Genomic DNA, 25506 nt, shown 5'->3' with positions numbered 1-25506 from the left:
AACTCAGTGCCAGCTGTAAAACAGTTTTTTAGTCTCTGGAGCAACAAAATGTAGGATCACATAATTATGAGATGCATTTTTCTTAGTAAGTGGTACAATTATATGTGATTTGGCACATTCATAGGTCACTGTCTTTAGGATTAAAAACATGCCCATGCCACAGAACACTCCCATGCTACACAGCTCTCTTCTGATGGCATTTTTTGTGTAGTGGAATAACACATCCTAACACCATTACCTGATTAAAAAAATGTGTGTGTATGTGTATATACAAATAATCAAAGAAGCTGATGTTGAAATCCATGGATGACCACAGCATGTGCTACAGATGGAGCTGTAACAAAGCTGGGCTCTGATCCGACAGCAAATGCAGCACTGCCTGTTTTCCTGGGGGTTAGTCCTGCTCTGACAGGTTCCAGCTCTCCTTTGGATTTTCAGATCCTCCACTATTAAACAACTTCATCCACTCTTAGACACAAAGTACCAAACGTTTGGGAAGACAGTGCTATCTATCAGACAGACAGGACTAGCAGCTTTCACATCCTGGCTACTCAACTCTACTTTTCTTGGCACGTGAAGCACAAAAACTCTGGTGGAGTCTTGCAGAGCTGTTTGCAGTGAATACAACAACTCCAGTGAGTCGAGCACGTTGAGTCATGAGAGCTTTGTTATGGTAGAGGAATTCCTTTTGCCAAAGAAGGCATGGCAGAAAGCGAGCCCAAGGTGGCAGGGTTAGAGGTGAGTGCACATCCCACACCCAGCCACCTCAGATTTAAACAACTGTCTCCAGAGTGGATCACCTCTTAGTCTCGAGTGATTGTTCAGACACCTTGTAGCTACTGCAAAGGACAAGTGAAAACAAGTCTTCCAGGGTACTCCAAGGTTCTTCACTTCCTTGGCTATGACAGCACTACACAAAAAGGCAATGACATTTGGGATTTATTTATAATATCTGCATGTAATGAGGAGAGGGTGAGAAAAGTCCTTGCTGGTGTTTTCACATAGAATGTGCTCTACATCAGCCTGGTAAGATCTCCAAGTGAGATTTTCCACAGGAGAAAGCCCAGGCTACGAGGATACTGAGGGCTCTACAACTACCACTCATTTGGTGAGCTCTAGGAATACCACTGGCATTAGGAATGCAACCCAGATAAGCAGGGCTCAAGTGGCTTTGCCACTCTGCCAGATGAACCTTTGTGCCAGAGATGTGTGTAAATGCCAGCCTTTCTCCACCACTGCCCTAACTTGGAACCACTCCCCCCGTGCTGCCAGTGTCTCTCTTCCAGATTTTTATGTAGAAACCTCTGTCTCTCCTTTTCCAATTCACACACAAAACATTTTTACAGACCACTGTTCTACCTTCCTGTTTAAGCTCTTCTCAAGATCCAGCTGACATGTTTACAACAGCTAGTTAAAGCAGCATGTTAAAAACAAAAGCCTCTTGCTACTACTCTGACCATCCCACAATAGGTATTATTGTAAATAAAATAAAAAACCCCACAAACAAAGGCAAGTTAACACCTGAGGGCAAAGAGTGTTTTTCTTCCTTCAGTCACCATCCAGCACAGCTGAATAGCCCTGCAAGAGCACAGAGAGGTAACTGCACGTACAGGGAGATATTAAACACTTTTGGTACTTGGACTTACCAAGTCCCATGCTGATCAGTAGAAATGTCAAAAAAAACCCAAGAAAAGCTAGGTTACAAAAAGTCCACTGTACACACCAACAGAAAAGCCAAGGATTTTGCAATAAAGCATGTGCATTTGTTGGTTTTTCTCCTTGATTTAACAGATGTTTGTTATTTGCAATTTTCATGAGTGAAGGAGGTGCCTGGGAAGTGGTGGGATTTCAGAGATGGAATGTTCAACTATTTGAAATTCCTTTCAAGCAACAGAGCAGAATCCTTATTTTTTTAAGGTAGTAACAAGGCAGAAGGTACTACTAAATTCCTGCAATGGTGATATGTATTCACTGTACTCATGTAAAAACAGAAGATGGGTCATGAGCTCCACAGGGAATTGCTTTGAGTATTATCATTTGAAGCCTGCAAGGTTAAATTCAAGTCCAAAGGGGCTCATCACCCATCACTGAAAAAGTTTTGGGCCTCTTCCACTGAACGCTTTATGAAACATCTGCAGGCAAAGGGAAAAAAAAAACTAACAAAGAAACTTCTTGGACTTTTCAGATCTGAAAAAAAAAAATAGCAATGTACCTTAAAGACACAAAAATGGCATGAATTCCTATTGACTATTAATGACTGAACTCCATTGTCCAGGCAGTTTATTGAGGTTGCGAAAGAGGGAGCAGGGACTGGAAGTTCCTGTGCATTAGGTAGAATTCCATCAGTTTAGGGATCCTGCAGAAGTTCAGTATTTTCTGCCAGCCCAGGGAAGGGAGGAATCACAGGCAGCCAGGATGCAATCAGAAAACATACATGCTTGGAAAGGACCAGCAAACAAATTTTAGGGAAGCGTCCTTGCCAAATACTGACTCAGATCATGAGTGGGAGCATTTCTGTATTTCTTTTAAATGAAAAGGGAAGGAAATGCAGATGAAAAAGTAAAGGTAAGAGAAGAGGTTAAAAGGGAAACTCAGAGCTGATGACTTTGTGGGCTTTTCTTGGGTAAATCCGAGCAGGTCCGCAGGAAGAGCCAGAGGGACCAGAACAGGGGTTACTCCTGGCAGTAACTAAGTGGTTAATTTCTTCCATTCAAGAGCTGAAAAATCTGCCAAAGCAGAAGAGCAGGCCTCGGAGATCAAATTACACATGAGGAGGGGGTGGAAGGGGAGAAGAAGAAAAGAAAACAAGTATTACTGAACCACTGCCGCTTGAGACCCAGCGGGGATTAGGAGAACATGGAGGAGGAGAGGTTTATCCAGGGCTGGCTGCAAACACGAACCCGATCCGTGCCCTCACCTCGCCATTCCCTGCAGGAACACCGACCTGTCCTGAGCCCCTGAGCCCTGGCCAGCGTGGAAAACCTTCTGTGCATCAGCTGTGGAATTCCAGCGATGGGACCAGCTGGATCTCCTTTTTCCCTGTGGCTCTCCCCACCCAGGCAAAGGGGTTGTGCTGCTTTTCCTCTCCCAGCTGGAGAGTTTAGGCTGGGGCACGGATCTATGGATGTGTCCTGCTGCTGCCACAGGTGTGGGGATCACCAAAGGACTTGTAAAGCAAACGGATGAAAGCCACGTGGAGCAAATAATGATACACAAATAAACAAATAATCCATCAAATCAAGGAGAAATTCAATTTGCCTTGAAGTTGATCACACAAAGGAGGTCTTGCAGCAGTATTGACATTTTCACACCCATTTCAGGGCAGGTGAAGGTTCCCTTCCTGGCCACACATCATTTCTGTACTCACTCACCTAAGCTTTTTCAGCACTGAATTCAGCAAAGATTATCCTAATTTACTGAAATGCAGAAAATGGCAAGTAACACACTCACACAGTCACAAGAGAATAGGATAAATTTGATTGCAGAGATCATTTTTCTCTAGGGATATAATCCTAGACAGTTAGTGCCTTTGAACACTATCAATATCAATGGGCAGAAACTTTTATAACATACAGATATTTTGACACTGAAATAAGTGTGTTTTTAAAATATTTTTAATTAATTAAAAAAAAAAAAAAGGAAAAAAACCCCTCAAATACCCAACCCAAAGCCCCAAACTCCAGTGCCTTCTGCTCAGGAATTCCAGATGTCACTAATTCATCCACAGGGGAATACATATTATTTTGAGAAAGTAGTATAAACCCTTTGTAACTATAGGAATAAAAAAGCATCTATAGAAGCATAAACCCACTATATAAAGCCATCTACAGTCACTTGATTTGAATTACTCTACTTATCCACCCTCAGGATCTATTCTCAGCCTCCCTTAGATGTGCAGGTAACTGCCTGGTGCTCCTTAGCACTAATTGCTTATTATTCCCAGTGTAAGAAAGTAAATATATGTTCTCAGAAAGGAAAAGCTTCCAGTTAATTAGAACTGCCTGCAGCAATGGTTCCCTCCAAACAGTTCAGCATTTTATTTTGTTGTCAGGACACAATATAAGAAGTTTTAAGAGTCCTGCTGGGACTATGACATAAAGGCAGGACCAGTATTTTTTTTCCTGTGAAGGCTGGGGCCGACAGGAAGAAACTTCATATAGAAATAAGCCACTTCACCATGAGGAAAGGCAAAATCAAAATGTATATATACACCTCTGTCCTGGTCCAACTGGAGCAGGGATGCAGGAAAAAGGTCTCTAATTTACCCATGCACCCCTGAGCACAGATGGATGCAGTTCAAGTGCTAACAAAGGCTGAACACTCTTTTCCAATTCCTAAACATCAAAACACATTGAAAGAAGCATTTTAATTTGGATTTTTATGAAAAAGCTAGGAAACATTGTCTCGGGGTTGCACCATTAAGACAAAGCAAAAGACTGATGCTGAATTCATAAGTGGCAAAAGTTATTAAGCTAAGCTCTTTCAGGATGTGTTTTTTTGGTATGCTTAATCATGCTTGTCATATCTGAATATAGATTTAGAAAATGGCACGAGACTGTGCAATACCTCTGCATGTTTCTGTCTTTCCAGGCACAAGTGGAAAGATAAAGGAAGGTGTAAAAAAGAAATCAGTGCTACTGATCTCCAGTAACCCCAAAAGTTCCTTTCTCTTCACTCCCTCTTTACCTGCCCATCATCAATCAGAGCCATTCCCAGAGCAGATATGTTACATGTGGTTGAGCTGGTTCTGTCTGCCCACATACCAGACAGAAAATAGGGAGGAGTGCCCAGTATCAAGGAACAACAGGCACTGGCACCCTCCAAGCCATCCCACCCTGCTCCAAAGGGTGAGCCAGACACTTCTGTCCTGTCAGGCTCAGCTGAGTCTCTTCACTGCTCAGGGAGGGAAGAGGATCTCGAGGATGTGCACAAATATTTAAACAAACAAACACAAAACTAAAATACCTGTGACTGCTCTGAAAAGTTGCACAATGGAGCAGCAGGGCAGGAAGCAGGAAAGTGCTACAGACAAACACTGAGATGAGCTGGGAAGAAATCCTGCTGACACAGAGTGAGGGTCTTCAGCCAGTTAACCCCATCCAAACACAGAGTGCCTTGGTCCCACCTTTCCCACCTTCTCCCTCTTGCTGCACTGGTGCTCACACAACCATGTGGTGACCCAGTTCAAGAATGTCAAGAGTCTCGTCAGTGTATGTTGACACAAATAACAGTGCTGGCATCATGAGGGGGCCAGCAAAGCTGTTCCTTAACTCAAAATACTGAGTAAACCATCTGTATTGACGAGTTGTATAAACAGCTTAATCTTATCAACCTTTCCTACTGAGAGAGCTACAAACAAATCCCAAAGAAATAAATATATGAATATAGAACTGGAGCAGCTATAGATGGAGTTCATCAATCATTCAGAGACCCTCAAACACACCACAGTTATTCTGTGCTGGGAGATGTGCTTCCACCTGAAATGGAAGTACTTCATCCAGCCTCCAGTAACTGGCTGCACTCCAGCCTGGATCAGGGAATGCAATGCCTCAAATTCCTAGAGAGCTGACAGATGCCCAGATATGCAGCAGTGCTGCAATACAGACAGCAGTCCCAGAAAACACAGCTTGGTGAGAAACCTTCTGGAGTAAGGAGTTCCACTCTAAGCCTCTCCTGATTCTAGGGTTGTTCCATGAAGTTCCAGGCAGAAGATAGCACAACTCTGTCATTTAACTCAGAGCTTTTCCTGTTTCTCATTGATTGCCAGTCCATAGTGAGGTCTCATGCCAGCGATACACCAGCTCCTCTGCCTTCCCAGCCAAATGAGAGATGTTCTATTCAGATACTACAAGAATAAAGACTAAAACATAGTGAGCCTGGAACATCAGAGAAGGAAGGTTCTGGCTTGAACTGCCATCAGGTGGGAATACCCAGAGCAAAAATCAATGAACTGGTTTTTGTTAGGCCACACATCCTGATTTCCTCCCTTCCTAGGTTCAGCTCAGTCTTTGCACGTCCAGCGTGACCAGGGGATTTTCAGATGGTGAAAGAGCTGCTGTGTTCTTCTAATCCCTCCCTCCCACACATACAGCAGCCAGGGTGCCAGGAGAACCCATTTTAAAATTAATCTCAAAGTAGAGGAACATTCATAGAAAGAATCAGAACTAGAAATCTTCAGCAGCTCTGGAGTCAAGGGGGATGAAGCAAGGGCACTGCATGGACAATAGAGAACATTGAGGAGGTGACACAAAAGGATTTTAAGCCATGTAAAACACCATATATAAAATGGAAAAACTCCACAGACCATGTGATCCCTCATTTTTTAATTCTACCTCAAGTGTTTATAAAGGACATCACAAGGTCACTGGGAGTATTAGCAGGTTATTGTTTTGGAAAGACCTGAATGATAGCTTGGGTCACTTCTGCTTACACTGTCAACCCCCCAAGCAGGGCCTGGGTTTTAAGAAAAAACTAATTTTAGGGAAAAATAAATAAGGGAAAATATGGGAAAATTAAGTATTTATAGGGAATAAAATAAGGGAAAATTAACTATTCTGCTTCATCATATGAACAGACATGCCATAATTTTATTTCCAGCTCTTCTTTAGATTTCTCCAATCACTGTGGATAAATTACCTGAGTTGGCATCTCCATTTTTTTTTCCAAATATAACTACTACGAACCTTCAAACTACAAATCAGGACCCACTGCTAGGAGGTACTACAGGAATATGAAACATTCAGCAACACACCCAACACACCAACTTCCAGTTGGAAACCACACTTCTCATGTACTTCAAGGCACTCACATTCTTTCCATCAAGTGGGGCTGCCTCTCGTGGCTATGGCACAGGGCAGGATTTTAAGACTCCTGAATTCAAATCTGAGGGAGGCTTCTCACAGCTCACTCAGGGTGTGCTCAGTATCACCAACACACCCTGCACCACCTGTGAAATGTCTGCACACGCAGAAATTCTGACAGACATGAAAAGGAGATAGTTCCAAGCACAACAGACAATTTTTTTCTCCCCTTGCACAGAAACACTTTGTTTGCATCCAAAAGAAAGGAGGTTTTCATGTGTTGGAGCACCAAGAAGCCTATCCTGGGAGGAAAACCAGGTATCCCTGATGAAAAGCTGTTCCACAGAAATGTGCTGGCACTCCCTGGGGTCTCTCAGCACAGACAGAGGAGCAACAGAAGCTCAGGGAGCTCGACAGCCTGAGGACAAAAGTGCTCCAAACCACTTCAGTCTTGAAAGCTTGAGGAGTCAACATCGTAATAATTGGAAAATACAAAGGCTTCCACAAATGCCTGTGAACACTGATTACTGCCCTTTTCTGAATCCACTCTCTTCAAGCTTCTTATAATATCATAAGAAAAAGCAAACATGAACAGCAATGAGGAACAGCCTATTCTGAAACCACTTCCAGGAACAGGGATTGTTTAAACAAAATACATTAAGTGAAACCATATGTATTAAGGGTCAAACGCCATCTGAGGCTGAATGTGCAGAAATAGCCATTTTACAAAATTTGGGCAATTATCCCTTTGTTGTTTTTGTTTTTAACATGAATAATCAGTGTGTTGGAGGTGTTACCAAGGGGGCAAAGCTTGAAGGAGGAATTTAACTCCGCAGCTCCCAAGCTGTTGGTGCCAAGAAAATATTCCTGTTAATCCTGATGCTCCCTCTCCCAGGGTGCTGGGAGGAAGGTTTGCTCAATGCCATGGACAGAGCATCCTCTCCACAAGCAGGAAGGGCTCCAGGGTGGGGGTCTGCCCTTGGATTGCTCCCCACAGGAGGGTCCTCGTCCTGCTGCCAGACAGTCATTTGATGTGAATCACAAGGGATGCTGCTTGCACAAGACTTGCTGGCAAAACAGAGGTGACAGAAGAGGCTCGGAGAAGGAAAAATAAGGCAATTTAAAGCTGCAGAGCCATGAAAGATGTGTTTTAAGTAATTTCAGCACAGAGCACTAGTGCTGGAACTCAGGGGATTCAAAGATGGTTGACCATTGCTAAGGATAAATACTAAGCTAAAATATTCAACATTTATGTGCAACCTATAAATGGGCATCTTGTATGAGACTGACACATTGTACTATTTCAAATACATGTCGATCCTTTCCCACCCTAAATCCATCCAACTTATCTGAAACTTAACTTTAATCAGAGCAGCAGGGGAACCTCAGTGCCTCAAAGCAAAGGGAATGGAGCAGTTCTTGGGCACTAAGCTCCTCCAAAGCAAAGGGAATTGAGCAAATCTTGAAAATTAAGCTCCTCAATTATTTATTTAATAGAAAGTGTGAACTGGTATCACTATACAAAAGGATAAAGTGCCACGAGGGAAAACCTGCCCTCAAAGACCTTGCACATTGCAACAACTACATCTGAGTATGGTCTTACTCACCTGCTGTGGATTTGATAACATCCAATTAACTGCAGAAATATTTCCGTATTCATCACTAGTGAAGTCACTCTGCAATCAAATGTTGCAGCTGCAAAGGCTAAAGCTCATTAATCATTTTTTCTGGAAACCAAGAAGGATGATGATGGAAGGGAAAACGACGATTCATTTATTTTCAACAAAATTGCCAGCAAGAAGGCCAAAAGAATACCAATTTGTAATTTTTTTTTAATTAATATTTACATGCTAACATGTTAATGCCTGCCAGCTCTTTGAGTGGACAAGCATTTAATGGATCCAACATAAATGTATATGCCAGTTATCAGAAGGCAAATTGCAAAGCTATGATGTAATGAAATAGCTTTGCTTTCTGGGAATGAGGTGACAGGTTTGAAGTATGGCTTTAGGTGTAAAAAAAAAAAAATAGATTTTTCACACAAGCCACAAAACTGTAATGCAATTACTTGCCTAAGTCTAAAATTTTATAGAAATTTAAATTCAACTTTAAAGATATAAATGAGTCATCAATTTGCATTAGGATGGCTGGGAACCATATCACTCCTCAATCAGCATGAACTAATGAAGCTTTCCTGGTCTGAATAAAACAGCTAAACTGAAGTGCTGAGGTGCATACACATCACAGTCACACAATGCTTCTGTGTTCTTGATAATAAAGTGTCAGAATAGCTCTGAAGGGAGCCCAGGGACTGAGCTGCCCTTGCTCAACAAAACCCAAATGAATGGGAAAAGCCATGTTTTCTCGTTTTTCTTCATTCTTGGCTCTCCAGAAACTCGTTCTTTTATTTACAGAAAAGTTACTCTGGAGGTTCATCTTACCTGTAAAGAGCCAGCTCACTTTGATGCTCTTACCCTGCCCTGCTCAGATAAACCAACAAAGTTCAGCACCTCAAGTTACTCTCCCAGCAAGGAAAGAGCCTGCCTGGAGGGGAGATTTTTCAGGATTTTTTGCTGTGCTTTACTACCTCTGCTGGGAGGAACAGCCTTGTTCTGCTGGTCTGGTAAATGAGGAAAATGGGCTCTCAATTCTGAAGCAGAACCATTAGGAAATATATAAGCACAAGACACTGTCTTTGACTTCACTGCTAGGCCACTTTCCCTCTTTTTTTTGTACTATTTCCCTCAAGAAATAGACCATAAAGATGAATTAATCTGTGAGTTTGAGGCACACAAACACTGCAGTGGTTCACACCCCTGAAAGCTTTCAAATAAAACAACCAACACACCAATGGTACCATGACAGACCTCGGCTATTTCATCTACGACAGGAACTGAAAGCATTTTAAGGAGAGTGCACCTCATCTCTGAATGTCCTGCTGTGGATCACTGCTGGGTTTGGAGGAAGGAGGGATCCCACACCCACTTTGTCTAGCTGTGGTGGACACAAGGAGAAAGAGCAGCATGCACTGACAGCAAACCTCCCCACGGTGGTGACACAGCCCAGAGAGGACCTGGGCACGTCCAGGCCACACTGGATTCTGTGACGGGACCTGGGGCATCTCCTGGGCCAAGAGCAATCCAACACAGCTGCACTGCAGCAGCACACAGCTCATAATGCTGTGGAAACCATCCCAAATCTGAAGGCGGTTGAAAACGTTAAGGAAAAGGAGTGGGGGCCAAACCAAGAGGCTGCCCCCACCTTCCTTCCTGTCCATCCCCATAAGTTATTCATTAACATACCAAAATACACATATCAATGAAGAATTCATGGAGATTCTCTGAATACCAAATTACTGAGCATAATGACAAGGAGAACTTGCCTAACACCCTCTTCCAGTTCCACACCCTGTCCCGGGTGGATCACTCATAAAGCTCCACTTGTATTTCACAGCAGCAAAGTCCTTCCTGAACCCCTTCCTCACCAATGCCTCTGATGAGTGCAGACCATCTCTAAACAGAGCAGCAGCCACAAATGCTGTATCTTTAAATCCATCCCCATTTCATTTTCCAAGTTTCTGTTTGAGCCGTTACAGCTCCCTCAGGACTCCACTGACTCACTGCATTTTCTGGATGACGCAAGCATGCTCCTCTGCACAGCTTCAAAACAGGCTCCAAACATTTCCAGGCAGAAAGTGGCCACCAAAGAACCATGGAAATTAGGTGTTCTTACTGATTAGGCATCACCCCATGAAGCAGGGGGCAAACTTCAGTTCCTATCCTTATTGCAAACAGATTAATCACTGGCACCACTTCTTCCCGGGAATACTTCTAGGAAAGCTTAAGTTTCCACTCTGAATCCTGTGGAAAATATTTTGGTCCTGACAGAACACCTACGAGCACTGGTCCACCACTTCCTCTGACCCATCCAGCTCTGCCCCTATTCCCAAGGGATTGTAGTTCCAGCTCTACAATTGAGTGCAAACCTCTGCTCTCAAGCTGCACCCTTTTTAAAGCACCTTCAAAATTCCAAATCACACTAAATTTTCCAATTTTTCACACTAAATTTTCCAAGTGACTGATTCCCAGTTTCTCAGTTTTGTCTTCCCAGCGAGGGCAGGCAGGTAAAAGAAGAGAAAATCTGTTCCAGGAGGGAATGTTAAGGGAACACTGCAACAGGTTAAACACACGTGCTCGTGGGACTCTGTGAAGAGACCTGAAACCACCATGGGGAGACATGCATGCAAAAAACACTGGATTGGGAAAAGCATTCTCCATGACTCAAAACTGAACTCTGTTTCTCTTCCTTCTGAATCCCTTCACTCAGCTCTTTGTGTTCTCCCAATTACTGCAAGTCAGCAAACAGCCCTTTTATGTACTTTTTTTTTTCATACAGGAATGGTAACAAAAGCAAAATAAACACTGGGCTTCTGACTGATGTTTGCAGCTTGATAGCAAAGGCAGCTGAAAAATTCTAGTTTCTGCTTGTAGTCTTCAGCTTTTATCCTCTTTGAAAGATTTCACCATGATAAGAGAACTGGAAGTGACATAAAAATGTAAAAGTAAATAATGAAGTGGAGAACATTCAGAGAGAAAGACGAGTGTCTTGTTTTATCATCTCCACTAATGCTGGTGACACACATCCTAGGGAAAAGGCCTCCTTGCTGGAGAGCCTGCTCATTCCATTCCAGCCAAGTAAAGGAAGATAAATGTCTAAGACAAACCTGTTCACACTTCACTCTCTAGGGCAGAAAGGCAAAAGCCTTTTGCTAGCAGAGGGTTCCTGACTCCTGCCTCACAGGGAGCACCTAACATTAATTCCCTCACACTGCAGAGTAGCAAGTGTTATCACAATCACTGCAATATCTGAAACCAAGAATATGGAGCACATGAGGAGGAGTTGGAGGCACCAGGAGAAGAGCAGGCAGCAGGACAGAGAGTGTAGATGCTAAAAAGTGCAGGATGGCTTCACATAGGCCAAGAGTTCAGAAATCAGTGCCCTGACTCCATTCCTACTCCAAAACAAGGTTTAAAGCAAAACTTGCTTTAATCCTTATTGTCAGTCGTTCATAAAAAGGCATACAAAGCTTCACATTCTCTGGGCAGAATTGGGAATTTTATGTTGAACCATATGTGAAAAAGATATCTAGTGTTAATGTATGCAAACAACTTTATTTAGATATAGATTTTTTAATTAGTATTTGCACCGTCTTGGAAAGAGAGGAAGAGGATCCTGCCAGTTCTTACAAAAAGAGCAGATTTTCTAAACAGGCAAAGACACTCTGTTTTACAAACTGTGAACTGAAAACTGCATACAAGGAATGCTTTTGCTCACAATCAAATTACTGCTCATTTATCACATTTCTACAGCTAACTAAATTTATTTCTCTAATTTTTTTGTGTCTTCTGGTTCACTCTTAAAGCAACAGAGGAAAAGAAACGAGCCAGAGTCTTGACGTGGGATTAATACATTGGTGTAGGAAACTGGCAAACTTTTAAACTGCTTGAAAACTCTTTTCTTCCAATCAGATTGGATTGGCAGCCCGCGAACCAGGGACACATTAAGCACGGCGATTAGAAAAGCGTCAGGAATTATGATTCAGAGAGGTGAATCACCAGCAGCTCCCCTGGGGGGTGAATTTGGGATAAGCATACCCAAAGTGCAGCCCTATGCCAGATTACACAACCCAGGGCAGCAAGCACAGGATCGTTTACTTGGAGACAGAGCTCGGGTCCTCGTTCCCAACCCTCTCCCGGCGGAACAGCGCCCGGCGCCTGCTGCTCTCGCTGGGCTGCTTCCACTTGCAGCCTGAGGTTTCTCCTGCCCAAAGCCCACACACCAGCACGGCCCCGCTGCCAAGCACGCCACGGAGCCCTGGCATGGGAGTTGGACTTGATCTTCTCCAGAGCTGTTTGTTATTCAACAGCCACGGATCGGCCAGCTTCGCTCTGACTTCACACGGGAAGAGCAGCGGTGGTGTGCTTCAATCCTGGTGTGCTCCGCTCTACTCTTTCCATTCTAGCCTTTACCTTTAGGCAGCACAGGCTTTGAGCTTGCCCCAATAATTTTACCTCTAGCAAAAGCACATCTAAGCTCAGCACTAGGCCAAATAATCCACAACGCTTTCCAGGAAGTTCATTTTGTTCCATGGGAAGCTCTAAGATGCGTTTTTATGAGGGTGCTTTGAATCATGGCTGTGCAAACAGGGAGACAAATTCTGCAGCCCATATTTGAAGACAGGCAATGGCTTTTTTTGCTCAAGTAGAAACAGTGGAATTTGGCCTGCAGTGCTTCATCCAAGCAGCCATCTGATCTCATGACTAAGTGCATGCAGAGCAATGGGGGTGGTGGGGAGGAAGAGATGCAGGAAGATGAAGCTCTTCTAGTAAACATCTGAGCTGTCTGGAATCAAGGCTGTGCTATTAAAATGAAGCCACTGCTGGTTTTCCAGTATCTTTCCCTCTGTTTATCTCAGTTGCCATGGCTCTCCCTTGAATCATCTGCACAAATTGCATACACATGTCCCAGGCCACATTATTTCCACTCTCTCCACAGCTCCAGATCAACTTTCACTCACCTGGCAGCCGCTCGTGCCAAGCAGTGTCATCATGGCCAGCGATGGAGCACTGCTTCACAGACACCCCTGGTTGGAAAACAATGGCAGTTATTTCAAAAAGGCTGATTAATATTTCAGGAATTGCAGAAAAGGGAGAGAACTCAGAAAAAACGGCTTCATGCTATCCTTCATGACCTGGGTTCCAAGAGAGTTGAGTCTCCAGTGTTGACACAACCAAGAGCTCTTCTGGGGCAGCTGGAGCAGGCCAGCTTTGAGCTGCTGAAGCTGCTCCCTGCTCCTCCAGTGCATGAGTGAGATTGAAAGGAATGGAGACAAAATTCATCTCCCTGGCACATCAAGCTATCTAAATAATCCAGTATATTGTCCTCTGGCTATAGTTCTGTGCCATGTGTCCCAAACTAATTACTTACACAATCCAAAACCAGATACCAGCCTACTGACAGAAGATCAGACCCTTGGTGCTGCTGATCCACAGCTCTCAGAAATACACTGTTTTATGTTGGAAACTCGGAGCTTAGCAAGGTAACCCTAAAGCATCCTACACCGGCAGTAAGATGTATTTTCTGAGTGTTTCTCTTTGCATTAGAGAATTTACAGAAGGGAACCATGCCCTGCCTTAAACACAGAGCATAAAAACCAAGCTTTACCATTGATGCCATGTCAAAATTACGAATACAGAGGATTTCTGCCCCCTCCTCCCACTTCCATCCTCTCCAGACCATTAAGAATGAGAAGAGCTGAGGCTGTCTGAAAGCAGCAGCTGAGGCAGCACTGCAGACAGGATCCTCTGCCCAGACAGAGGATCTGCTGCTGCTGGAGACAGAAAGACGGCTTAGAGAGACTGCTGTCCTCCTGTGTCAGACAGACAGCAGACACCCACACCACCCGGACAGGCTGCTGCAGCTCAGGTTGCACAAAAACAAGTATCCCTCACAGTTTGTCTTGGGAATGACTTTTTGTCTGGAGCTGAGCAAGATGGAAGCATAAGGGGATTGCTGTTGTGGTTCCACAAGTCTGATTTGTCCTGCTCACCTGCCCTCTGCTAAGGGGAATCCTGCTCACCCAGCCAGTGCTGTGCGAGTACCTGCAGTCACACAGCTCAGAAGTATCATGGTGCTGAAAATGGAAAAACGTTTTCTGTAACACCAATGTTCCCACCCTGGGAATTTAAGAAACAAGCAAAATATAATAAACTTCTTCTTTAATGTTTCATCAAAACGCTGCCAAGTTTTAATCGAAGTTTTGCATTAGGTGAAGAGCAGGCCCAATGTCAAAATCAGCCAGTGCTGTGCAAGTACCTGCAGTTACACAGCTCTGTGGTATCATGGTGCTGAAAATGGAAAAACGTTTTCTGTAACACCAATGTTCCCACCCTGGGAATTTAAGAAACAAGTAAAATATAATAAGGAAACTTCTACTTTAATGTTTAATCGAAACACTGTAAAGTTTTAATCGAAGTTTGCATTAGGTGAGGAGCAGGCCCAATGTCAAAATCTCTGTTGCCTTCAGCAACCCCATTAAGTGGGTTTATTCTAGTGGAAATTGGCCTTCACCAGGTTTTCTGCCTGTTTTATAATCCTGAGATATAGCTGCAAATTAATAAAAGAACCATTAGAAGGGACATGGTTTAGTTGTGGTCTTGACAGCACAGGGTTAACGGCTGCACTTGATCTTGGAAGACTTTTCCAACCTCAACAATTCCATAATTCTGTGAAAAGCACTAGTGCTTTGACTTTACTGGGTACTTCCACAATTCTGCACTGAACTGAACACAGCACAAATTATCTCACTTTGCAGCACACCAGATTTCAGAACCCAAGAAAATTGATCCCAAATTCTTGAGATTACTGATTTGCTTCAGGACTAGAAAGGTTCTCCTGGCACCAGCAGCATGAAATCCACTAAAATAGCTTAATACTAGATGGATTCATGAATGTTTCAACAGGCAGTGTTGCCACAGAGCAGCACAAAAAGAGCGAATTTAATTTTTTATTTTATTCTACTGCTCTGACTTTCTGGGAGAACTTTGCCAGATTTGAATGGAAAGAGAAAATAAAGCGGAATGATTCAATGAAGATATTCTGTGGTTAGTCCAGTACAACATAAATGCTCATCTGAGCTTCTACTGTGCAGGAAGATCGACACATGAGCTTTCCCCGCTTCTCCCTCCATTCCTGGATTAAATTTGGCTGCAAGCTATTAGGCATGGACCAGCTACCACGCAGACACTATGCAGGAAACCTGCATGAAACATATTTTCTTCACTTGAAAAAAGTCCAGCTAACAGATTCACTGTCCCGAATAAATTAGCAAAAACCTCACCAGCACCAGGATTGTGCCTTTCCACGGAAAGATGAGCAGCACAGCCTGAACAGCCTTTTAGAGGCTGCTCACAAGGTGTGAACACAAGGTGTGGATATGTGTCACCCCTGGTGACAATCTGAGACACACTGCAGTGATGGAGACCTGCCATCTACTGCTCCACAACAAAATCCTACCAGCACATGATATTCCAGGGAGTGATATAATTAGAAGTGATAACCTGGTATTTAGAGTAAACTGGTATTGAGGAGCTGAATCCCTGCACTTTACTTCACATGCAAACAAATCCCTGTAGGCCAGCCTTCTTTACTCTGAGCTTTGCTGTGGAGAAACACACTCTGGTCAGCTCAAGCCTCCCCTTTAGTGGTGATGATTTTATTTTAAAAGACTGTCACCAAGTGGCAGAGCTCCGAACGGCTGCACGAGGTCAGCAGAGCTGCAAACACACCATCAGCTGGAGCAAGACAACCAAAAATCCACTGTCCCAAGACATCTCAGCACACTGAGAGACGTGTCAGGGTAGATCGTGCAACTAAACCAAAATAAGCCATGGAAAAAAATAAAAATTATCTGGGAAGGAAACTTCAAATACTGCGAGGTTTGTTCTGTCAGTACAAAAACTGGTAGATTCAGTTTTTCATTCTTTCCTTTGAAGCACAAAAATCACTGACAACAAAGCCTGATGACACTGTTTCATGTGAAACAGCCACCTTGGGGGCTGTAAAACAAAAAGAAGCAAAGACACAGCCTCCCACTTTAATCTACAGTTTGAGTCAAAACGCAATGTTTTATACCTGACATGAAGTAATACAAGTTATTTTTAACTATTATACTTAGTGTTTTCCCAAAGCACTACAAAAAGGCAATTTTTAAGAGTACATACATCTAGGCAAAGCAGGCATTTGAGGATTCATCTATTAATCAAGCTGGAGCCTGGCTGGTGGAGCTGTTAGCAAACTGCATTACCATTGCACCCACAGGGAGGGAGACTCCTCAGCTGCATCAGGCACGTTGTGATCCATACAGGAAATACAGGATCGATTTGTTTCATCCCATAACTGTAAGTAGCCATCTGCACTACAACAGTAGCCAGGCTGTGTTTTTGTTACTCCTCCAAGCAAAAGGCCACAGTTTCTCTTTTAAATTGCCTTTAATCTTAATTCATTTGGAGATGTTGATTTCTCTATGTGTAACTGAAGGTGAGTGAAGACAGGGAAGGGCATTGCCAGGAACCACCAAGATTTACATCAACAACAACCAATCTGTGGGTTACTGCTTATATACAGATTATATCCAGAGAGCAGAGATCATAAGAGCACAATAATGGAGCACGTGATGCCCAAGTAGTCTCTTGACAACTGCTGTCAGTGCTTTAGGAAGAGCTTTGATGCGCCATCATTAAAGCTACATCAGCTCTCTGGGTCTAAACCTGCAGCAAATCACAGAATATTCTGGATTGGAAGGGACCCATAAGGGTCATCAAGCCCTGAAGCTTGGAGATAATTTAGGCTACCTGTGCCTGCTTTCCTGTTAGAAATTTGCCTTCTAGTTTATTTGGGAAGTAAACCAAGTAAGTGTACCTGGAATTTTCTTTGCACTCTCTACTCATTACCCAGAAATCCAAAACAGTGTTAAAGACCTAGGAAGATTTTCAGGTGTAAATTGGAGGTAGTGACTTTCTTGCAAGCCTCCCAACACACAGCTGATGTTTACTTAGGCCTGCTATAGGGTTTTCTCTTCAGAATTGGAGGTAGTGACTTTCTTGCAAGCCTCCCAACACACAGCTGTTTACACAGGCCTGTTATAGGGTTTTCTGTTCAATCAACAAAGTTTCCAGTCTCTCAGAAGTTACAGAAGTTTGACAGGTTTCCATCTTCTGTTCCAGGCTGGCATGTCCAGCTGCAATGGGCCTGGATTCAGCAGCCACCCTCAAAGGAATTGCTCTCAAGAGTACAAAGAGAAGACAGTGCCACATTTCTTCTGCAACTGACAGTGTTGTTAAAAACAGCATCACCTGAGAGAGGAAAACATCAAATCTGCAAGCTGGAGTCTCTGTGCCTCTGCAGTAGCTGTGCAATGCAGTGAAAAGCACGGTGTGCAGCCTGGGATTTGTTACAGCACAACACACCCCCGTGCCAGGGCTGAGCACAGGTGGATTCAGCTGCCCCTTGGCTGCTTCCAACTGGCACAGCCACAGGGACCCATCATTCCCACACTCCAGGGACTGACACACACAAACACATCTGTGGATTCAGGAGGTTGGGAGCACCAAGGAACCCAACTCGTCCCAAGAACCCACAAAACAACGATCCCACTTTACTAATTGCTGTACTCTAGATCCCAAAAATGATGCAAAAAGAAACAGCTGTGAGCCACTCCCTGAAATAACTCATCATTTCCACCATCCTTCTTGTCTCTCTCAAAAAAATAAATCCTTCTGCCACAGCAAACTGATCTGGAGGCTTTACAGCTCCTGGAGGAAATCTTGCCTCATGCCTAGAGACCTTTAGAAAAGCACTGGCAGCAGAATAAATTATTTACAGTACTATTTCTGACAATACCATCTCCATAAATGATACAAGATTGAAGGGTTTAAAAATGTGTGCATGTGGCATAGGGCCCAAAGAGGTGTCTAATAGAAATATTGATTAACTCGATTTCTACAGACTCTGTAAACAGTCTGATGAAAACAGAAACTGCAAGTAGATTTTTTCCCCCCTTTACTGTAAAGTAGGACAAAGCAATCACTCCACCCATTCAAACTAAGCCAAATTAAAGTGGTTTTGGACATTTACAAAATTATTTTCTCTTTAAAGCAATCCAATCTACATGCTGTTTACCTGATTCTAATTCACGACTTACTCCAATTCCCCAGAATAACTCAGTCAGTTGAGGCTTCTGGCTTGAAGCAAGGTTCCTGCTGTTTACTTAGGTTTTCCAGCTGGGTTGAATGATATGCAAAGAGGTCTGAGGACTTGCTGGAGGTCATACAGAGAGGAAAGTCAGTTGGCTCCGCTGGCGTAATAGCCCTGCACTTTTACAGCTCCCAGGACTTTGCTCTAAGCACCAGACTAACCTTCTCATCAAAAGATACTAAATCTGTTCTCAACATTTCAAACATTCCCCGGTTCTTAGGAAAAGGCACTTCCCTCCATAAAGAGTTTGAAGCAACCCTGCTAAAGGGCACGATGAAGATCTGAAGGCACTGAGTGCACATGCTCACAATTAGAAAATTCACTGGAAACTGCCACTGTGGAGTTTTCCATTCTCAACAGCAGAATTTCAAACTTACTTAGGCAAGCAATATAAAAGAAAGGAAACTGCAGGGGATGTTTAAATAGAGCCTGCCTAAATATTTTGTTTAAAGGAACTAGTTTCATTTTGGCTAAATTCATAGGGTGAAACGTCCCAGGCAATCCATAATGGCCATCAGCCTTCAATGCAGCCATTCTGGACTTCCTGCACAGCCAAGGACAATCCAATGCATTCCCTGATGCCTCTGATCCTGCAGAGCCACAAGGGAGGTAGGGAGTACACCCTGAGGTTTTCTCACCCCCAAAATTCCACCAGGATAAACTGTTCTGCTAAACAGAGCTCTGGAGCATTGGATTGGCTGCAGAGTTTTTAATTTATGGTGTTTGGGGGTGTTGTCCCAGAGCAGCACCAGGGACATCAACCACTGGGAGAGCAATTCACCTCTCTTGTGCCACTGCCAATGTGCTTGACATAAACAACCCCCTCTGAAACACTGACAAGACAAAAACAAGGGCAGTAAACTCCTATTTGAACACAGCACTGACACTAAGAGAGATTAACAATGATATTTTGAAGAAAATGCATTGTGCTAGTAATTCAACACCCACTCCCATCCACTGGGGCAGAACCATTACAATCCATTCCCCAAGAACTGCGGGCCCTCCAGCAAAAACCTTCCACTTCATCGTTTCACCCCAACAGGCCTCCTGCCCTTCAACATTTATACTTCTGCCATCTAAAACCCACTTATTTTCACTTCCAAGCTCTTCAAATTCATGCCCTGATCTTCCTCAGCTCCTCTTCTCTTCCATCCCAGAATAATTCAGGCGACTGTCCTTCTGAGATCTGCTCTGCCAGCTCAGCTGTTCTAATGCCCTCTGGCTCCAGTGTGGCTCCTCAGCCTTTTCTTTTTCTCCTCCAGTGCACCAATATTGCATCAGCTCCCATTTCTCAGTTTAGTATTCTTTAAACTTTCTTCTTCTTTTCAACCTTCACAGTTTATTCTCTTTATTTTCTCCCAGTGTTCCCCACTCTATTCTCCTAATGGACATCTCCAATTAAACCTTAATTATATCTCGTACCAGCAGCTGTTCTCAGCCTGATGAGCACACTCTAGAAGAAAACTCACAGCAAAAGGTCTTGCCTGTTAGACACTTTGCTAAAATCCAAAGGTCACACGTACAGACACATAACCCAGTAATTTACACTTACTCCAGCATTACAGATTTCTTTTCCTGCTTAAATTACTTTGGAAGAGGTTACCCTACCCTTAACAAGGTTAAGTATCATTGCATGGTGATGACTGCACATGTCTAAAGCTTGGCTGTGTCGCTGGGACAGCAGGTTTAGTCACAGGATGACTTTTCCAGGTGCCATCCCCTCCTGTCCCAGCACTCCTGTGTGCCATGGTGGGCTCAGACCCCAGGCTGGTCTCCAGGCACAGTCAAGCAGGACTCAGGCCTGGCTCTGGGGTTACCACGGTTCTCCAGCCTGACCATGAACCAGCCAGGACAGGGGGTGGGGATGGAGCAGCCAAGTTATGCCAGGAATGAGCCCGGGGAATGCAGCAGAGGTCACATTGCAGCGCGGGTACCGACACATGCCGCTCGTTCCAGCCCGCAGCCCGCTGGAACTCCTGGATGGAGGGCTCTCCCAAAGCCTGGGAAACTGGCAGTGGGCGATGACCCGCACCCACTGGATCCTCATCCTGCTTAGCATATGCCAAATACAATAAAATGCATTAAGTCAAGTCTTTGCTCTACCCAGCGCATGATGTGATTGGCAGAATAACCTTTTTTCCCCCTCTAATTCTGCTGATAGTATGTAATTCTGTTCATCCCTTTAGCCTTAGCCAAATATTTATGTCAAGCTGGGAAAAAAATGCCAAGCACAGAGCAGGAGGCGGAGGGAAAGCAATCTAGAAGAGGCTTATAAACCAATTTCAGTCCATAAAGAACTCACTTCTGCACAGTCACACTCAGATTAACAATCAAGTCCCTATGCTGGCCATTCCTTTTTTTAATTAACCTTCAACAGATTAAACAGCCCAGGACAACGCTATTAGATGATCAATAAACCTAGGTGCTAATTCCATACACACAACACAAATATTTTCCTGGGTTAGGATAAAATCTCAGTTGCTTGTTAGACACAGCAACTGGCTGCTAGTGGGGGGCAGATGGACCCTAAAGTACTAATGATCCCACACACTCATGGATACTCCAGCCTGCCTGAACTGCATTCAATTCTTCAGTCACACTGCTGCTCCCAGGCAGGGATCTAACACATACATCACTTCTAACACTTAGCCAGTTCTGGATGAATGGGAAAATTCATTATTCATTTAATTCTAAGTAACAGCCAAATGGCCCAAGCATCAGCAGAGTGCCCCAATGCTGTGCCAACACAGATGAGGAACAGCTTCTCTCTGATGCAAAGGGCTCAGAGCTGCAGCTCTTGGGGTAAGAATATGCCATCATTTTCTTAGGAGATTCAAAAGCAAAAGCAAAGCCATAAATTATTTTCTAATTGTTTAGCAGCGAACAAAGGCAAAATGGGCCTGCTGTGTTGCAACTCTTCCAAAGGCACACGTGAATAAACAGGACTGCTGGAAGCCTAACAAACTGACAGCCCATCCCAGGGAACACAAAGAGGAATGTTTGCCTGAACACTGTCTTTCAACAAGACTGTAATCAAAGGAAAAAAAAAAAACATGTATGATAAGAAAGATTCCTGGTGGTTCTGGCACAGTGATTATTCTCTACGTAGTTGGGAAGTTTGGAAACACTTGAGTATGCTGTTCTGATGGCATGCTTTCAAAAAACACTAAAAACACAAATGGAGTAGTTCAAACAGCAAACAAGGCCCCAAACCAGTTACTAAACCAAAGCACTACAGACTGACAGGAAAAAAACCCTACACATTTCTTCATTTTCTGCACTGTGAATGAAGACATAATGGAAGCCTGTACAGATAGCTGTATTAGCCTGTCCACAGGGCACAGGTACAACTATTGCAAGCTGAAATAATCAACTTGCTTTTATGGAGGAGTCAAACAAAAGGGCAGAGAGGGGAGCTCCAGCTGCACATCTCAGCAGGGACAGGACTGGGCAATGTGACACCGTCAGGTATTGTGGCCCTGGGAGGAGCCCAGGAGGTCTGCACTTGGTGGCTTTGAAACTGATCCATAAGCTCTACTAGGTTTGCAGGAAATCAAAGAGGCAGAAAGATCATGGAAACAGGAAAAAAAAAATCATGAAGAGCAATAATGCCAGTCAAAACAAGTGAGTAACAGAAAGAGAGGAGGATAAACTGGCTTTCTTCCTAGACAAGTAGGAAGATCTTGGGGAAAAGGTTCTTAGAACTATGGGAGCACCACTTCAAAATGCTACCAAAAGACAGCACGTCCTGAGAAAATGTTCTCCTCACAAGAAGATGAGTCCCATCAGAACTGCTCCTGAAAGCCCAGGTAGGGATCATGGGGCACTCCTGTACTGCCCATCAGCTCTCCCTAGGGCCAGCTGCCTGCAGGGAAAGGATTTACCTTGGTACAAATCACCTGTGCAAGGGAAAGGCAGCACAGCCTGTGCACACAGGGTTTGGGGTTAAATACAAGTTAATACTGTTTATCTGAACCAGGCCAGAGGCAGCTGTTGGATATAATGAAATTGTGACGGAATGAAATGCACAGCCTGAACTTCTAAGCCATAAAACTAAGCTAAGCCAACAATTCATTAGTTACTTTTTTTAAAGCTGGCCATATATGCTGAAATGTGAGCTGGATCACTCAGCAGGTATTCCTCAGATGCATGGGAGTAAAACATCCTGCAAGGTATTATTAAGGTTTATTATGTAGGTTGATAAAACATCATTTATCACTGGCTATCTTCAACAGGCTCGACCCCCCAGGCTGAATTAGCCTGGAGTTTTCCAGAAAACAAAACATGGGGGTGCACAGCCTGAAGGGGATCTCCCCAGGCAGAGCTGTGCCACTGCTCCTGCAGTGAAGTCTGCAGGCTGGTACTCTGCAGATTGACACCCACAAAGCCCCCAGAATGCCTCCACATGCAGGAGTATATCAGTGAAAAGAAAATAAATGTATAACCCCTTTCATCAGTCATGTTGACAAATCAGAAATAACTCAAGATATCTTAATTACAAAGCCCAAAATTCATTTTTGTGGTTCTCTGGGAGTTGTCAGAAGGGAAACAATCCTTCAAGAGAAAGGAATGAGCTGGTTCTGGTTCTTAAGAGATGGTAAAGGGGCCACAAATGCTGATTTTAAGTTGATAAAAACACTTTAATTAATCATTCCTAAGAATAAATTTTTCTTTCTACAATGTTATTTTATTTCAAAGATGTTTGCTGTCCTGTAACAACTGAAATGATCACCTTGAATTTTCCCACTAGCACCCACAAGCCCTCAAGTAGATATTCCAAACCATACACCTGAGTTATTAAACCAACAGCCACAGCACATTTAAGAGTTCCTTGCATAAAAGCCCTATTGAAGGCAGTTCTGCAGAGAGACCCTGCATGTTGACCCCAGGCAGACATGGCTTCCCTGGCCTGAAATGAAGAAGTCTGGCATAAAAAGGAGTTTTGTCCAGGAGGCAGAGAAACCCCCCACCCAAAGCACACCTCCCACAAACAGCCCTGCACCAGACAGCTCTGTAACAGCAGGGCTTTAAGGCATTCAGAGGTGAAACAGCCACAGGAAAACCTGCTCAAGGCTCCCCAAGCAAAGAGGGATTCCACCAGACACCCTGTGTCGGAACCCAGAGCATCTCTCTGGATGCCCTGGATGTCTCAAAGCCCTGGCAGGGGCTCGGAGACCCTGGCAGGAAGCCAAAGACACCTGGAAATTCGATCTTAACTCATGGAGCAAATTGCCAACCTTATATGAAGAATTACAGGCCACAAAAGTTTAAGTGGCACAGTAGTAGGAATCACAGGGTGAAGGAAAAAATGTTAGAGCACTGTACAGGGGGGTTTGAAATTCTGTACATGGGGGTCAGGGGTTCTGAGATGGAGGGATTTGGGCGTGCCCTGTCCTTCTTCTTTCTTCTCCTTGGCATCCATGTCCAGGATGATGCTGGCATGTGTGGATTGGTTCATAGGGAAAGTGCACTTGCCAACAAGGGCGAAAAGTATTGGAAATTGAAGGTAAATATCTTATACGCAGTTTTTATTATAAAAGAGACAACTGCCCCGTGGGCGGGGGAGAGTGCCCTTGGCTGTCTTGCTGATCAGACCTCGGCTGGACAGACAGAAAAACTTTGTCGATAAGGAACAATAAACTCAACTGAAGACCAAAAGCAAGAGTCCAGACTCCTTCGAAAGCACGGCCTGCCCAGAACCACCTTTTCCCGTGCTGGGGCAGAGACAAGTGACAGCCGACCCCAACAAGCCTGGAAAGAGCCAATATGAGCTGGAAAGCTAATTTCAGCTATCTAATTGAGCAGGAGAGGGAACCTGCTCTTGTTCTCTCCCACAGAAAGGCAATGACAGGATGGCAGAGCCTTTCTGTGGGCTCCCCAGACTGCCAGAGCACCATTCATCAGGAGAATGGGCTGGGAGAACAATCAGAAATCCATTAGCAAGCTGAGCTCCTGATCAAATGTCACAGAGCTGAATGGCTTCTGCTGCTCCAGAGGACGGAGGGAGCAGGGAATTGTTCCAAGGCGATAAAGATATTATTACAATTTTTAGCTTATATTATAATTATTAGCTTATATACGAGGGAGCAACCATTTGCAATCTACGTTGTGCCTTTAGGCAAGTCTCTCAAAGCCGGGACAAAAGCTTCCAGAGTAATTAAAATGGAAAGAGATCTCCTCCAAAAGCAGCAACTGGCACCACAAGGAAAGCAGTGGGGGAGAAGGGAAAGCTGGAGCTGGAGGGATGTGATCAATGCTTTTACTGCCTCTATCCAGTAGTATTTCAGCTAGGAAATACTGCAAACTTGCAAGAAAATAGCAAGAATTACCAACGCTGCTATTTACTAGCAGGGGAGTGACCCCACAGGAATAAATCAGCTCATCAGCAGCATTTCACCCTGCTCTTCTGCAGGTTCAGTCCTGCTTTAAGGAACACTTCATTGTCCACCTAGCACAGCAGGAGACAAAGCCAAACCAATCTGCTCAAAATCTACCCAAATTATTTCTTCCTTCAGATGAAGGGTGGTCATCAGGCCATTTAAAAAGCAATGCAAATAACCAGGTTCATAAATCCGTTTATCCATTAAGGAGTCTGCACCATGTCTCTGCAATGTTATTTACGTGTCTGAAAGCTGTTATCCGAGCTATTATCCAGCAGAGAAACTAGAAAAAGATATTCTGAGTATATTAGCAACATATTGAAATGATTTGTACATATTCCTTCCATTCAGATGCTGTTGATGCTTGAAATATAATGAGGGATCTCAAACAGGAAACTTGCATATCTACTATAAGCAGGGGAAAAGCAATAATTAAAAAAATAAGGAATTCTCCAGTGCAAATATTTCCAACTGCAAACTGATTCTCATTATCTTTCATCTGCCAGAAAACC

At 43.8% G+C, this 25506-nt stretch overlaps 1 protein-coding gene across 2 annotated transcripts in view; it reads right to left on the bottom strand.

The window, feature by feature from the left end:
* ABL1 (ABL proto-oncogene 1, non-receptor tyrosine kinase) overlaps positions 1-25506 on the bottom strand; it is a 77860-nt gene that overhangs the window by 35627 nt on the left and 16727 nt on the right. Inside the window, exon 2 of one of the 2 annotated variants that reach the window (XM_039720028.1) lies at positions 13378-13443. The exons of the other annotated variant lie outside the window; for it this stretch is intronic. Within the exon in view, the coding sequence (XP_039575962.1) occupies positions 13378-13443 (66 nt within the window). The remainder of the gene's footprint in view (positions 1-13377; positions 13444-25506) is intronic. 2 annotated transcript variants of the gene reach the window in all.

This window comes from Passer montanus, unplaced genomic scaffold (assembly GCF_014805655.1).
Source record: "Passer montanus isolate IOZ18808 unplaced genomic scaffold, ASM1480565v1 scaffold43, whole genome shotgun sequence".
Lineage (NCBI taxonomy): Eukaryota > Metazoa > Chordata > Aves > Passeriformes > Passeridae > Passer > Passer montanus.
This window is presented reverse-complemented; position numbering and strand designations above follow the sequence as displayed.